The sequence below is a fragment of the Stomoxys calcitrans genome, chromosome 4 (assembly GCF_963082655.1).
Source record: "Stomoxys calcitrans chromosome 4, idStoCalc2.1, whole genome shotgun sequence".
NCBI classification, from domain to species: Eukaryota; Metazoa; Arthropoda; class Insecta; order Diptera; family Muscidae; genus Stomoxys; species Stomoxys calcitrans.
Genome location: NC_081555.1, coordinates 183,112,965 through 183,128,880, shown reverse-complemented (window position 1 = coordinate 183,128,880; position 15,916 = coordinate 183,112,965). Strand labels below are relative to the sequence as shown.

At 36.8% G+C, this 15,916-nt stretch overlaps 1 protein-coding gene across 3 annotated transcripts in view; it reads left to right on the top strand.

Moving 5' to 3' along the window:
- Window positions 1-7,385: 7,385 nt before the first annotated feature.
- Window positions 7,386-15,916, top strand: part of LOC106095902 (mucin-2) — a 41,203-nt gene continuing 32,672 nt past the window's right edge. For all 3 annotated transcript variants that reach the window (XM_013263350.2, XM_013263349.2, XM_013263348.2), the window contains exon 1: window positions 7,386-7,678. In XM_013263350.2, coding sequence (XP_013118804.2) covers window positions 7,676-7,678 — 3 coding nt within the window. In that variant the 5' untranslated portion in view covers window positions 7,386-7,675. The remainder of the gene's footprint in view (window positions 7,679-15,916) is intronic.

The following is a 15,916-nucleotide window of genomic DNA, read 5'->3' as shown; positions in this document are numbered from 1 at the left end:
CGATTCGTTCATGGGTTGCAATGTACTTTTGCTATGCCGAGAAAATGTTGCTTGCCAGATAGAAGTAAAAATGTGGGTTTCAGAGAAAAAATACCATAAATCGGGGGTACGTTTTTATGGGACCTAAACCTTAAGTAAGATGGAATTTCAGTCAGATCGGATAAAAAATACGCATTTTGTTGTTTAATCTTGAGATTGGTATAGCTGGCATATAGAGCAAATAAAGGATAATGGATAAGAATTGCTTTGCTATTGGAGCTACATCAGGTTATGGACCGATTGGGACCATACATAAGCCAAATCGAATAATAATTTCACTTTTTAGGGGTTTATGGGATCGGTTTTTATGGGATCTATAACGTGATGTGGACCCATTCAAACCATACTTAGCACGGCTGTTGCAAGTCATAACAAAATTTCAGCCAAATCAGGTGGTTAATGTGCCTTCTAGACGCCCAAGAAGTCAAATCTGAAGATCGGTTTATATGGCAGCTATATAAGATTATGAACCAACTTGAACTATACTAAGCACAGTTGCTGGAAGTCAAAACAACACACTTCCTGCAAAATGTTTGCCAAATAGGATGAGAATTGCGCCCTCTAGAGGCTCAAGATGTCAAGATGCGAGATCGGTTTATATGGTGGCTATATCAGGTTATGAACCGATTTTGACCATACTTTAGAAGTGAAAAGAAAACACCCCATGAAAAATGTCAGACAAATTGGATAAGAATCGCGCATTCTAGAGGTTAAAGAAGTCAAGATCCGAGATCGCAAAATATGGCACCAATGGACCTATATGGGCCTTTTACAATACCTTAGCGTGCTTTCGACAGACAGCCCGACGAACATGGCTAAATCGACTTAGAATGTCAAGTTGATCAAGAATAAACATTTATACTTTCTTTGATCTCATATCTATATTTCAATGTGTTACAAAGGGATTGAGGAAGTTAGTATACCCCATCCTATGGTGGATGGTACAAAAAAACCAAATAAAATTTGGTCAGCCGGGGGATTTGAACCTGGGCTTGCAAATCCTTCAGTGGCATGTGAGACCGATAAGCTTTAGTAATTGAAATTTAGTAGTGCTAACTGTTTATGTCTTTTAGAGTGCGAACAGAGTGCGTGCTGAAAGCCGAGCCGAAATTGTTAATGAGATAAAGATTGTGAATGCAATAAAACTGGTTACATACAAGTCAATACATATAAGCTTATGTTCAACATAGTGAACGCCGAGCAGAACGGAGACTAAAGCCGATTGAGTGCGAGAAAACAGTTCAAAAGCGTTTTTCGCGCTTGTTTGCATTGTTGATATTTAGTTTTTTGCTGGCAGCCGAGTTTTTTAATGAATTACTTAAAAAAATGCATATCGACCAAATAATAAGTCAAATTTTTTCCCGTTCTGCTTTGTGGGACCTAAAAAGCAAAATGTAGCACAATCGTGTTTTGAGTTTATTAAGGCACAGATACTTACAAAAATGAGCCCTTATTAATCTACCATTCTTGAAATTGTTTTATGGAATTCATTTTGTGTTTTGCTTCGTAGGCCATTGCAGCGTAGAGGTTAGCATGTCCGCCTATAACGCTGAGCCACTGGGTTTCGAACCCTGGCGAGACCATCAGAAAAAACTTTTCAGCGGTTGTTTTCCTCCTAAAATTCTCTCCAAAAAATTGTCGCACTGAGGCGCGGCGTTCGGACTCGGCTTTAAAAAGTAGGCCTCTTATCATTGAGCTTGAATCGGACTGCACTCATTGATAAGTGAGAAATTTGCCCCTGTTCCTTAGTGAAATATTCAAGGGCAAAATTTGCAAATTTTATTTGTGTTTTGTTCTCAACTGTTTCTCTCAAGTAACCTGAGAACCACTAACACCCGAAATAATTAATAATTTAATTCCTCTATTTCTAAAAGATGTGCGTGTGTCATCCAGAATAAAACAATTCGTGAGGAAACATTGATTTCAATAGTTTTTTTGAGAACCTTGAATGGGGGGTGCTTTAATAGTTTTGTCCGCTTACATTTGCGACCTCAAAATGTTTTTTGAACTTTAACTTTTTTATATTAAATTTAAAAACATTAATTTTATGTTTTTCGATAATTGAATAAATTAATAAATAAATAAAAAAATTAACATCATGTTTAAAAACAAGTAAAAAAGCGTTAAGTTCGGCCGGGCCGAACTTTGGATACCCACAACCTCGGGTATATATGTAAACCACCTTTCATCAAAATCCGGTGAAAATTGCATACCTTATGTCCCATAGCAGTTATATCGAAATGTGTTCCGATTTGGACCAAATACTGATAAGTACAAGTCATTGTTCAATTATGTATAACAATATTGGTCTTTTTAGTAGCTATATCTAAAAATAAACCGATCTGAACCATATACGACATGGATTTCGAAAAGCCTAACATTAGTCACTGCGTAAAATTTAAGTGAAATCGGATTATAAACGCGCCTTTTATGGGGCCAATGCATTAAATCGAGATATCGGTCTACATGAAAGCTATATCCAAATCGGGATCAATTTGGGCCAACTTGCAGAAAAATGTCGAAGAGTTTAACACAACACACTGCCCCAAATTTCGGCGAAATCGGACAATAAATGCGCATTTTATGGGCCCAAAACCTTAAATCGAGAGATCAGTCTATATGGCAGCTATATGCAAATCTGAACCGATATGGGCCAAATTCAAGAAGGACGTCGAAGAGGCTAACGCAACTCACTGTCTCAAATTTCAGCGACATCGGACAATAAAAGCGCCTTTTATGGCCACAAAACCTAAAGACGAGAGATCTGTCTATATGGCAACAATATTCAAATCTGGACCGATCTGTGCCATATTACCGAAGTATGTCAAGTGGCTTAACTTAACTCACTGTCCTAAATTTCAGCAAAATCGGATAATAAATGTGGCTTTTATGGGCCTAAGACTCTAAATCGGAGGATCGGTCTATATGGAAGCTATATCCAAATCTGGACCGATCTGGGCCAAATTAACGAAGGATGTTGAAGGACCTAACATAACTAATTGTCCCAAATTTCAGCAAAATCGGATAATAAATGTGGCTTTTATGGGCCTGAGACCCTTAATCGGCGGATCGATCTATATGGCAGCTATATCCAAATCTGGACCGATCTGAGCTAAATTGGCGAAGGATGTCGAAAGGCCTAACACAACTCACTGTTCAAAATTTCAGCAAAATCGGATAATAAATGTGGCTTTTATGGGCCTACGACCCTAAATCGGCCGATCGGTCTATATAGGAGCTATATCAAGATATAGTCCAATATAGCCCTTCTTCGAACTTAACCTGCTTATGGACAAAAAAAGAATCGGTGCAAAGTTTCAGCTAAATATCTCTAGTTTTAAAGACTGTAGACTGTATCAAGATCGTCTTAGATTTTTACGTTGATCAAAAATATATATACTTTATAGGGTTGGAAATGGATATTTCGATGTGTTGCAAACGGAATGACAAAATGAAGATAACCCCATCCTTCGGTGATGGGTATAAAAAATTATGACTTTAAATGACTGAGGGGGTGCTTTGGTTTCTACCGACACTATAAATCAAGATTAAATTTTTATAAACAAAAAATAAAGAAATGAATTAGAGTACTTAACACTTGGGGTGTTCAACTAAATCGGATAAAAACTAAGGCGCCTAGAGACTGATAAAATCTAGTCCATTTTATATGAATTCGAACCCATATGCTCCTTTGCCAATCTCCAGCTACCCACATCAACAAGAAGTAACTTTGAGTGGATTACGTTAGTTCATGATCATTCTTGCGTTTAATTAAAAATTCGTAAGGAATTATACATTTTTATGAGTATAGATGAAATAGTTTAGAACTCAGGTCAAACTAATTTCTTTGGAATAAGCAATTACTTTACCAAACATGGGTAAAAGCGTATTATCGTCAACGCAACCTCTTCTGAAGCATATTACTGAATGAAGTAATTAAAAAACTTGGAATTTTAGTTGGGTATATGTAATTAAAATGTACAAAATTGTTATTTCTTGAGTATTATTTAATGACTGTTAGTTACTGTTGAACTGATATAGCTGACATATTAACCGATCTTGAATCTTGACTTCTTATACCACTGGAGGACGCAATTCTTATCCCATTTGGCTGAAATTTTGCATGAGGTGTTTTGTTATGATTTCCAACAACTGTGCTATATACGGGTGAAATCGATGCATAACCTGATATAGCTACCATATAAACCGATCTGGGGTCTTGACATCTTGAGCCTCTATAGGGCAAAATTATTATCTGAGTTGGTGAAATTTTGTACAACGGCTTCTCCCATGACCTTCAACATATGTGCCAAATATGGTCTAAATCGGTCAATAATGTAATACAGCTCCCTTTATAAAACAATCTCCCTATTTTACTTTTTGAGCCCCTAAAGGGCGAAATCCTTATACGATTTGGCTGAAATTTTATACAATGACTTCTACTGTGGTCTCAAACATTCATTCCATTATCCCATCCCTTCATATAACTCCAATAGCATAGCAATTCTTTTCCTTTATACTTTCCTTTGTTTGCCTAAAAAGAGATACTGGGAAAATAACTCGACAGTTGCTATCCATAGTGGAAGGTTTATAAAATTCGGCCTGGCCGAACGCTTTTACTTGTTATATTTGTTTTAATTTTGCAATAAAACTAGATATCAAAGGCTGTAGTCTTTTTAAAATCGTAAAAAGTATTTCTTTTTGATCCGATATTCCACACATAAGAAAAAAAAAATTTTATAATGACAAATATACATATAAAGGGTGATTTTTTTGAGGTTAGGATTTTCATGCATTAGTATTTGACAGATCATGTGGGATTTCAGACATGGTGTCAAAGAGAAAGATGCTCAGTATGCTTTGACATTTCATCATGAATAGACTTACTAACGAGCAACGCTTGCAAATCATTGAATTTTATTACCAAAATCAGTGTTCGGTTCGAAATGTGTTCATTCACCGTTCAGCGATGAGGCTCATTTCTGGTTGAATGGCTACGTAAATAAGCAAAATTGCCGCATTTGGAGTGAAGAGCAACCAGAAGCCGTTCAAGAACTGCCCATGCATCCCGAAAAATGCACTGTTTGGTGTGGTTTGTACGCTGGTGGAATCATTGGACCGTATTTTTTCAAAGATGCTGTTGGACGCAACGTTACGGTGAATGAACACATTTCGAACCGAACACTGATTTTGGTAATAAAATTCAATGATTTGCAAGCGTTGCTCGTTAGTAAGTCTATTCATGATGAAATGTCAAAGCATACTGAGCATCTTTCTCTTTGACACCATGTCTGAAATCCCACGTGATCTGTCAAATACTAATTCATGAAAATCCTAACCTCAAAAAAATCACCCTTTATAAAACACATTTGAAGAAAATAAGTTCTAAAACAAAGTTTATTCCTAAAACCACTTTGACATTTTAATTTACGAATGAGTAGCAAACTCAAGTCGTTAGGAGTAGATTTTTGTTGTTGTGCTAACGACGCTACCTCTTAATTGTATCATGTAGCAGTGTGTTGTACTCTGAGGCGACAGCTCTTGCCGATGAAAGACTCCATTGGGCGAATATGGTACGTACAACCGGCTGCCACTTCCAATGGTGGGACATTGTGTCTATAAATAGAACATATCAAAGTACACAAAAAAACATGAACATCTTTGATGAAAACAAGTTAAAAAAAAACTATATCGAAATATGTTCCGATTTAGACCAAATACTAATAAGTACAGGTCATTGTTCAATTGTGCATAATAAAATATTGGTCTTTTTAGTAGATATATCTAAAAATAAAACGATCTGAACCACATACGACACGGATGTTAAAAAGCCTAACATAAGTCACTGTGTCAAATTTCAATGAAATCAGTTCGAGATATCGGTGTATATGGTAGCTTTATGCAGAGAAAAGTCGAAGCGCCTAACACAACTCACGGTCCCAAATTTCGGCGAAATCGGACAATAAATGCGCCTTTTATGGCCCCGAAACCTTAAATAGAAAGATCGGTCTATATGGCAGCTATATCCAAATCTGGACCGATCTGGGCCAACTTGAAGAAAGATGTCGAAGAGCCTAACACAACTCACAGTCCCAAATTTCGGCGAAATCGGACCATAAATGCGCCTTTAATGGGCGCAAGACCTTAAATGGAGAGATCGGTCTATATGGCAGCTATATCGAAATCTGAACCGATCTTGACCAAATTGAAGAAGGATGTCGAAGGGACTATCCCAAATTTCACTATCCCAAATTTCAGCAAAATCGTATGATAAATGTGGCTTTTGTGGGCCCAAGACCTCAAATCGAAAGATCGGTCTATTTGGCAGCTATATCCAAATCTGGACCGATCTGGGCCAAATTGAAGAATTTTTCAAAAGGGCCTAACATAACTCACGGGCTCAAATTTCGGCGAGATCGGATAATAAAAGACGTCTTTTATGGACCCAAAACCTTAAATCGAGAGATCGGTCTATATGGCAGCTATATCCAAATCTGGACCGATCTGGGCTTAATTGAAGAAGGATGTCGAGGGGTCTAACACAACTCACAACCCAAATTTCACCAAAATCGGATAATATATGTGACTTTTATGCACCTAAGACCCTAAATCGGCGGATCGGTCTATATAAGGCTATATCAAGATATAGTCCTATAAAGCCCATCTTCAAACTTAACTTATTCAAACTTAGCTTATGGACAAAAAAAAGAATCTGTGCAAATTTTCAGCTCAATATCTATATTTTTAAAAATTTCACGATTTCAACAGACAGACGGACTGACGGCTACATCGTCTTAGATTTTTATATTGAATATATATACTATATAGGGTCGGAAATGGATATTTCGTTGTGTTGCAAACGGAATGACAAAATGAATATACCCCCATCCTTCGTTGGTGGGTATGAAAATAGATCTTCGGAGATTATAGTATAAAGGAAACAATTTTTAATTTAACTGTCTCTCTCAAATAAAATTGAGAGTGCATGATTTTTTTTTGTGCTACACGTTCAAAACCTCATTCGGCATACGGCCTTCTGTAAGCCCTACTTTTGGACATGAGATGGGAAGACCTCATATTTGTGGACTCGCATTGAACTTTCCCGCTGGGATATTAATCAAGAGTGTGTTTATTTGCTTACCAGTAGTTGTAGCATTTGTTTTGTAAGAAATAAAAAGAAGTAAACAAATAGTGCTCTCATCTCTCTGTTTACGTTACAAGTCCCCGCACATTTTACCTGACGGATGGCTTGGCTCTCTACGTGCAGCTAGCCAGTGATAACGAACGGCATGGCAATGTTTTGGCTTTTGTTTGCCACAGCAGATTTGTTGTTTGGCAGTCAATGTTTGAGGTTGATGGGTAGGTAGATACCTGCAGCAGATCAGCCAAAACTTCAGTGTAAACGCGCATGCGCGCCTGAACGGTTCATTTCGGATATCGTTGCAAAAAGTACAAACAGATTAATCGAAGTTGAAGTTCATCAATACGAAAAATGTGCAACAAATAAACCATATAAAATAAATAAAAACTAAAAAGATAAGCAATACTTGCAGCGACGTCATCGGTTATCCACCGCAAAATCGGTGGTTTATTTCCTAACGAAAAAGTTCATGAGAAGGTTACATTTTCCAAGAAAATGGTAAGAGTTGTTGAAGGGTCCTTCGCTGTTTACCTGTAGATGAGTAGCCCAGTTGTATTGTGGAAAACCCCAAGAAAACACAGAATTACTAAGAAAATTTTCCAAACATAAACAGATATGCTGTTTAGATACATAAAGTGACCTTCAGAGCAAGTAAATACCTGTGAATTACTTAAGGATGCCTCACACACACATACACTATTTTGTTTGGGATTACAAATAAAAGTACAATTGAGAAAAAAAATATTTATATTATAAAGTGAAGGTGAATAAAAGGAACAGTGCAGTGGAAAAAAGAAACATTGGCACAAATATTCTCAACTTTATGGAGTTGAATGGCTAAAGATACCCTTAACCTACAAATATGTGTAAGCTACTCAGTGTTTGTAATATGGTGCTTTTCGATTGTTAAAGCTTAGTGCTGCAATGTGAATGGAGTATATTCTTCATTCATATGTTACATCGTCAAATTTTACTAAATGTGAAAAAGAAAAAAACCGGATCACAAGAATTGAATTTAATACATCTAATGAGAAATTGGATTCAAATCCCGATAAGAATATATTTATACGGATTTATGCGGCAGATTTACGGTAATGTTATATCACTTCATTACAGCAGAAAGTCAATAAACATCAACACAATTTTAGATCACATTTTTATTAACATCACTATAAAAATGTCGGAGTTTTGACTACGGATGTCCAGGAATTGAATGTATTCCTAATATTTACCTCCGATACTTATGTTTTATACATATACGACAATATTCTTGATTGCCATATTCCTTAACAATTTACTCCGTACTGTTTGTTTTAATTACACTCCGTAATCAGATCAAGCTACGTTATATCGGCAGATCGGGCTTTATAGGAACGTACAGTTAATTAAAAATCGGTTTCAATTACGAAATCAATTGACACCCTCTAACCATATCCTTGGTACAACAGTACCAATCAGTTTTTATATGGAGTACAACATGCGGTAGTACAAATGTACCAAGGGAGTGGTTAAAGGTATAGTTTTTAATTTAGAACTCCTGTTCGCGAGCGGGTCAAGTCTATTATTGAATTATAATACAACATTAATATTAGCACGGGTTTACATTGAGAACACGGGGACTGAGATCTGTTTTAGACTGCCTGACTATAATACAGCCCTGCAGGCGAAGATCCAGGCGATCACGGAATGCGTGAAGTGGTGTGGTGCTAACGCGAGGACGTCGAGTGTGAACATCTTTACCGACAGTAAACTAGCCATCATGGCAATAACAACAGGGACGGTAAGGTCACGAATAGTCTTGCAGTTTAAGAAGGAGATTAACGCCTTCTCTGGGGATGGGAAAATCCGCATCATTTGGGTGCCGGTCCATAACGGAGTAAAGGGAAATGAAAGGGCAGGCGATTTGGCGGTGAAGGCCAGAGGACTGAGTCAATAAACTTGGTTATCCCGAAGCCTTTCGGGTCAACGCAGTCCGATTTAAGGGAGTGGGCGAAGAATGCGCATGCAACTTGTGGAACACCGAAAGGGTCGGTGGGACGCCGAAAATCCTATGAGGGGATCCCGATCGTGAGAAGATGAGGCTATTACTGAAAGAAAGCAAGAAGGAGGTCAGTATAGCTATTGGTATCATAACGGGACACATAGGACTACGAGCACACGTATGTAAAATCGCTGCGGCAAATGATAGTATGAGTAGGGCATGTGAAGAAGATAAAGAGACGTTGGAGCATTTCCTTTGTCATTGCCCGGCTTTCGCGTCCAACAGATACCGGCACTTAGTTGGTCAAGAACATGATATAAACCGATCTCCCGATTTGGCTAAAATTGTGCATATAGTGTTCTGTTATGACTCCTTACAATTGCGCCATAGACCAATTCGGTCTATAACTGGACATAGCTCCCATTTTTTAGCCGAATCAATGGTGGAGGGTTCCCAAGATTCGGCCCGGCCAAACTTAGCACGCTTCTACTTGTTTAATTTAAAACAAATTCAAATTCAATAAAAAATGATTGAATCAATTCATTATTCTTATAATCAATTAAATTTTCTTCGTGCATTTCTTTTCTGTACATAAGTATATAAACCCATCTTCCAATTTAACTTTTATTTTCATGCCATTGCGATGACCCCCACATAAGGCTATCATTTATCTCACTTTTTAAATACAAATCACTGGATTTGACCTATTGGTATATCCCCATTTCAGTGTATCTAGTTTACGACAACTTTGTTTGGCTTTACAATTGTGAGTAAAGGTTGGTACACATACACAATTTGTACTCCCACGTTGATGGTTGCCAGTTTTTTCCTTCCCTTGTCCCCGAATTTCGAAGCCTTTTGTCCCCAAAAACTCGAAATTTTAAGTGCATATCCCCAATAAAAATCCTAAAACAATTTTGAAAGGGTTTAAAAAAAGTAGACAACAATATTTTTACGGACGTAAAAGTTATACAAACTCGACACAGGGCCTGCTTTTATTAGCATTATACATTCAATGCAAGTCAGGTGTTTGTGAAAGATAACCATTACCAAGTTGAATTGGCTAAATTGTTATCGTTATCATGCAATAACAGTCGATAACACTGTACTGTATAAAAAACTGGGTACTCTTTAATTAGGACAGTTGGTGTGTTTTATTTTTATCCTATCCAATGCAAGTCATATGTTCCGGATAAAATGTCAATGCATAAATGTCCTGGATAGTTATCGATTCAAGCGATAACAGATAAGATAACCAGTTAATCGCATTATGCACTATATAGAACTAAAATAAAATACAGTAGGTATAACTTGATGTAAATTGTACCGATTTATGTTATCTAAATGGTAAAGGTAAAAACGAAATTTTTGATAGAAAATTCCTCCCCAAAAATCCCTAATTCTTTCTCCGAATCCCCACCAAATCACCAAGTCTCAAAGTCAAAAATTTAGTCCCCACTTTCGACAATAAATTCCCTTTTTGGGGAGAAATTTCCAATACTGGCAACACTGCCCACGTACAAAAATATTCATTCCTAGTAAACATCTTAATATGGTTCAAATTGAAAAAACTAGAAAGACTCACCAAGCTGTTGCCAAACATCAAAATCTACGAGAATTTCTTAGAAGTTTGTTCTAAGAAACCATAGGAATTAAATAAAAATCGAGATTCTGTGTCATAACTTGATATATCAATCCTAAAAACTTGTGTAACGATTTTAATTCTTGAGAACCGGCAGAGCGCACCTCTCATTCGAATGTGTTAAACTTTTGCATGTGGTCTTCTGTTTTGATTTCTTACTATGGCTTATGCACTTTTGGTTTTACCTATAACAGGAAAATTGGCACAAAACTCAATAGACTCAAAACATGTAATAGGGTATATGAAATACAGGCTGGCCGACTAAACGCATTTTTACTTGTCAATTTTAGCATACTGATAAACCATGAAGGGAAATGGAACTTAGCAGACCCAACTATATATGAGCTCATTCCAGTTGGTGCTTCATTTGGTGATTTGCAAGTTCTATTTTCAATTCAAACTGCAGAAGCGAGATTAGTTGGAGAATAAAACAATATCTAAACAACTTCAAACAACTGCAACGATGTTCATCCATTCCTATTCTAATCGTTTCAAAACATGTATATTGGGGAATATATGTATACTTACTCTTAACCGATTTCTTTAAATTTAGCAGATATATGTATAAGAAAAGTAAAAATAATTCACAACAAATTTTGTGAAGATAGATTTAAAATTGTAGTCTTAAATCGGTCTGTATATGAATTACAATATCCCATGCTGTAAAGAAGATTATTTTCAAATACGAAAAGACATCGATCCATTTTTTTCTTTCTATCCCAATGAGCTAAATACGAAATATTATGAGCATCGCGTAAACCATAATCTATGCCGCCTCGAAGCCTTACGATCCTAGCATGAAATTCATATAGAAAGTACCCATTTATATGGCATTCCTGGTTAAAACATAATAATAATGTGGATGTGGCTCAATGTACGGTTCAACTCAGAAATTTTAATTTGGTAAAAACTGGTTCAGATTCGAATAAAGCTCCCATATATAGATATCGCTAGATAATCAGTGCAAAATCGTATTCTAGTCCGTTTCACGTTTTTGCCGAATCAGAAAGACGACACCTCTCTGAAGTAAAGTAAGTGGACAAGTACCGCAAACAATTTGTCACCTGGATTCGAATCCATTCATTTAGTGTCATTGGCGGCTCATACAAGGGCGGTCCCAAAAGAGGCCGACCTGAAACTAAATCATATGTTTTAAGTTTCAAGCCGCTACGATGTTTAGTTTTCATACCCTCCACCATAGGATGGGGGTACACTAATTTCGTCATTCTGTTTGTAACCACTCGAAATATTCGTTTGAGACGCCATAAAGTATATATATTCTTGATCGCCGTGACATTTTATGTCGATCTAGCCATGTCCGTCCGTCCGTCTGTCTGTCGAAAGCACGCTAACTTTCGAAGGAGTAAAGCTACCCCCGTCGAAATTTTGCACAAATACTTGTTATTAGTGTAGATCGGTTGGGATTGTAAATGGGCCATATCGGTCCATATTTCGATATAGCTGCCATATAAACCGATCTTGGGTCTTGACTTCTTGAGCCTCTAGAGGGCGTAATTTTTATCCGATTGGAATGAAATATTGCACGACGTGTTTCGCTATGACTTCCAACAACTGTGCTACGTTAGGTTCAAATCGGATAATAACCTGATATAGCTACCATATAAACCGATCTTGAATCTTGACTTCTTGAGCCACTAGAGGGCGCAATTCTTTTCTGATTTGAATGAAATTTTGCACGAAGTATTTAGTTATGATATCCAACAAATGTGTCAAATAGGGTTATAACCGATTTTAACCCTATTTGACACCTGATATAGCTGCCATATAAACCGATCCTCTAGAGGTCGCAATTATTTTCCGCTTTGGCTGAAAATTTGTACTTTGTATTTTCCTCTTATGACCATCAACATACGTGTTTATTATGGTCTGAATCGGTCTATAGCCTGATACAGCTCCCATATAAATCGATCTCTCTATTTTACTTCTTGACCCACCAAAGGGCTCAATTCTTATTCGAATTGGCTAACACTTTACACAGGTCTCCAACATATAATTTAATTGTGGTCCGAATCGGACCATATCTTGATATCCCTCTAATAGCAGAGCAAATCTTTCCTTCTATCCTTTTTTTGCGTAAGAAGAGATGCCGGGAAAAGAACTCGACAAATGCGATCCATGGTGGAGGGTATATAAGATTCGGCCCGGCCGAACTTAGCACGCTTTTAATTGTTTTCATTAGAGCACTCAAGTGTAAAGGATTTCAGTCCTAGGATTTATTTTTTCTAAACTTAAAAAATGGTTCGGTAGAAAAAAATTTGCTAGTAATGAAGAGGTGGAAGTTGCGGTTGATAGCTATTTTGCGGAGCTAGATAATTCTTACTACAAACACGGTATCGAAGCTATGGAAATCGTTGGAAAAAGTAAATCGAGTTAAATGGAGCAAATGTAGAGAAATAAAGAACAATCTTCTCGAATCTGTAGTGTTGTCTCTGCTGTGACGGCTTCATTTGGGACCGCCCTCGTGTGTGCCCCACCTATCTGAAGAGGTAGCAAATTAGCCTCTAGGGTCTCAATCTGTTAAATAGGTGCTAAATGTATAATTGAGCCCATTTATGCAAAATTCCTTGTATAAACTAGAAGGCAACCTGGTTCAAACATTAATTGAGGCCATTAGGGATTCAGAAAATAAATTGAGTCCCTTAGGGACTCAAAAAGTCAAATCGAGTTTATATGAAGATTTTAGTTTAAATTAACTTTTCTGGAATGTCAGGGTGTCATACTACATAGTGTTGCACAAGGAGTATATCCCTGATACTTTGCAATAACAACTATCATTAGTTTCAATATTGAGTTGAAAGTTGCTATTTTTTTACCAGTTTTCACAATTATTATGTGCAGATTTCTCATGAAATGTAGATTTTCTTCTTGAATGGTTGTCAAATTTCCCACAGTCTAATAACAAATTCACTCCACTAAATTATCATTATAATTAAAACACTTTGCAAAAGTCGCAACGAAACAAACTCAAAATAGAAACATGAGAGAGAGGGAGAGAGGGGGAGAGCGAAAGAAAGAAAGAAGAAAAACAAACACAACCAGGCCGCTGGGCCGGCTTAATGACTGATTGCGAGGAAGTAGAGGAACGAACAAAACCAACAAGCCAACTCCAAACGACTGAAATGGAAGACACTTAGTGGAGGTGGTGGCCTGTCAGGGAAGCCTCGTCATCTAATCTAATAAATCTCTGAAGCGTATACAAAAGATTTTCGCACTTCTTTTCAGATCGGGGTAAAAAACTCAAGAAAAACGCTTTTATGTAATATTATAATTTTAATTGCTGTCCAAGACAAAGATAATAGTAATTATTTAACACTCACACCACCTCAGAGGCCAGTGGGCACTGGGCAAGCCGCCGATGATTATTGTGGGATTTTATGTAGTGAGGCAACAATGTGTTGTTCCTCCTCAGTTACATTAAATGCAAAGATCCGAGGAAAAAACTCGTCAAAGTCGCTCAAGCATAATTCAGAGCATAAAAAGTAATGCATGCCATTGTACATTCTGTTCAATTGTAGTAGCTGTTGTATTTGCTATCGTACACCGTGATTCTCAGGCCCATGTTGGGCATTGGGCAAATACTGCTACTATCGTCTCATATCTTCATCATTACAATAAAATTCACATACGTCCACATTTGCGATTACAGCATATCGAATTGCATATTAAATGAAACATAAAATTTTTACCAAGCGGAATATTTGTAAAGCTCTCCCCCTTTCTCTCTCTCCGCCAAGGTAATGAATCGATTGTGCATCGATTAATTACGTATACTCAATGACCGAATGAATGCTTGGCTGCGACAAAAAGGTGATGATGATATGCGCATGCGCATATGTCCAAACGTATGGACATTAGTGAGTGAGATTGATTGTAATGTGAGTGTGACATGCGTAGTGCATTTTTTACCACTGATTGTCATTGCGATAGCAACGCATTTTGTGCGCAGTTTTTTCCTTCTTTCCAAGCCTTTGCTTTGCTTTTTTCTCGTCTACGGCTCATTGATCATATCAACAGTCTGAACATGCATTTTGCTGACATTTTTTGCTTTGTTGTTTTTGCTATTGTCTCAAAACCTCAATATTCATGTGGTTTTTGTAATGTTGCGGCCAACATTGAGCGGTCGCTTAAATCCCATTGTGAGTGTGGAGTCATTGACTATTTAATACCTGTGTTCAGGGTATGCGGCATATGACAGTCTTCTCTTTAATTAGCCAAAAACCTGGGAAGTATTCACACATTTTATTGATACAAAGATTATATTTTCTACACATCCATATACCCAGATATGGTGATAGACATAAAGTCTTTTGTTGCAACTATGCGAATACTATCAATTGGTAAATTCAATCAATTGGTAGAAACCTATATTGTCATCTTAAAATCAATATTTAAAATTTCTATATTAGGTTCCTGTCCATGGAATTGAGAATGCTACGTTTAGCGTCATTAGCAGCTATGGTAACCTCTGGACCCTCCCTATCTGTACCGCATATCAATTGGCCTCTAGGAACTGAACTGAACAAAGTGTATACATTCATTCAGTTATGTGTTAAATACAAGATACATAAATATTTGATTCTAACGCGTGTAAAATAAGAGCAAGATCGATGGCTTATGCACACAAAATATGTTAGGCAAATTTGTAGTGCATGTACACTCCAAAACCATTCCCGTTATGGAAATTTCAGATACTTACTGACATTTCAATCACTTTGGCTTAAAAAACTCCAGTTTTTAATAGTTTGAAATAATAGGGACACTAAGTTAATTTGTTTAGAAAATTGAATGGAAGTAAGTACTCAAAGTAAATAAAAAGAAGTTATTTGTTCAAGACTACGGTGAAAATACTTTTGGTCAAAAATTTTATTATAATTGAATTTTTTCAACTTGTAACCTAGAAAAACATAGGTAGATCGAAACACTGTGACCAAGTAACAATAAACAATATGCAAAAGCTATTCCACTTGGAAAACTTCTATCGGAAATTTCTTCGAAAAATCTGATGGAAAATTGTCTGAAATGGGTAAAGCCGAATATTTGTGAAACAAAACATGGAATGATGTGAAAAAAACTGTTTGCATTGTCTAAACAA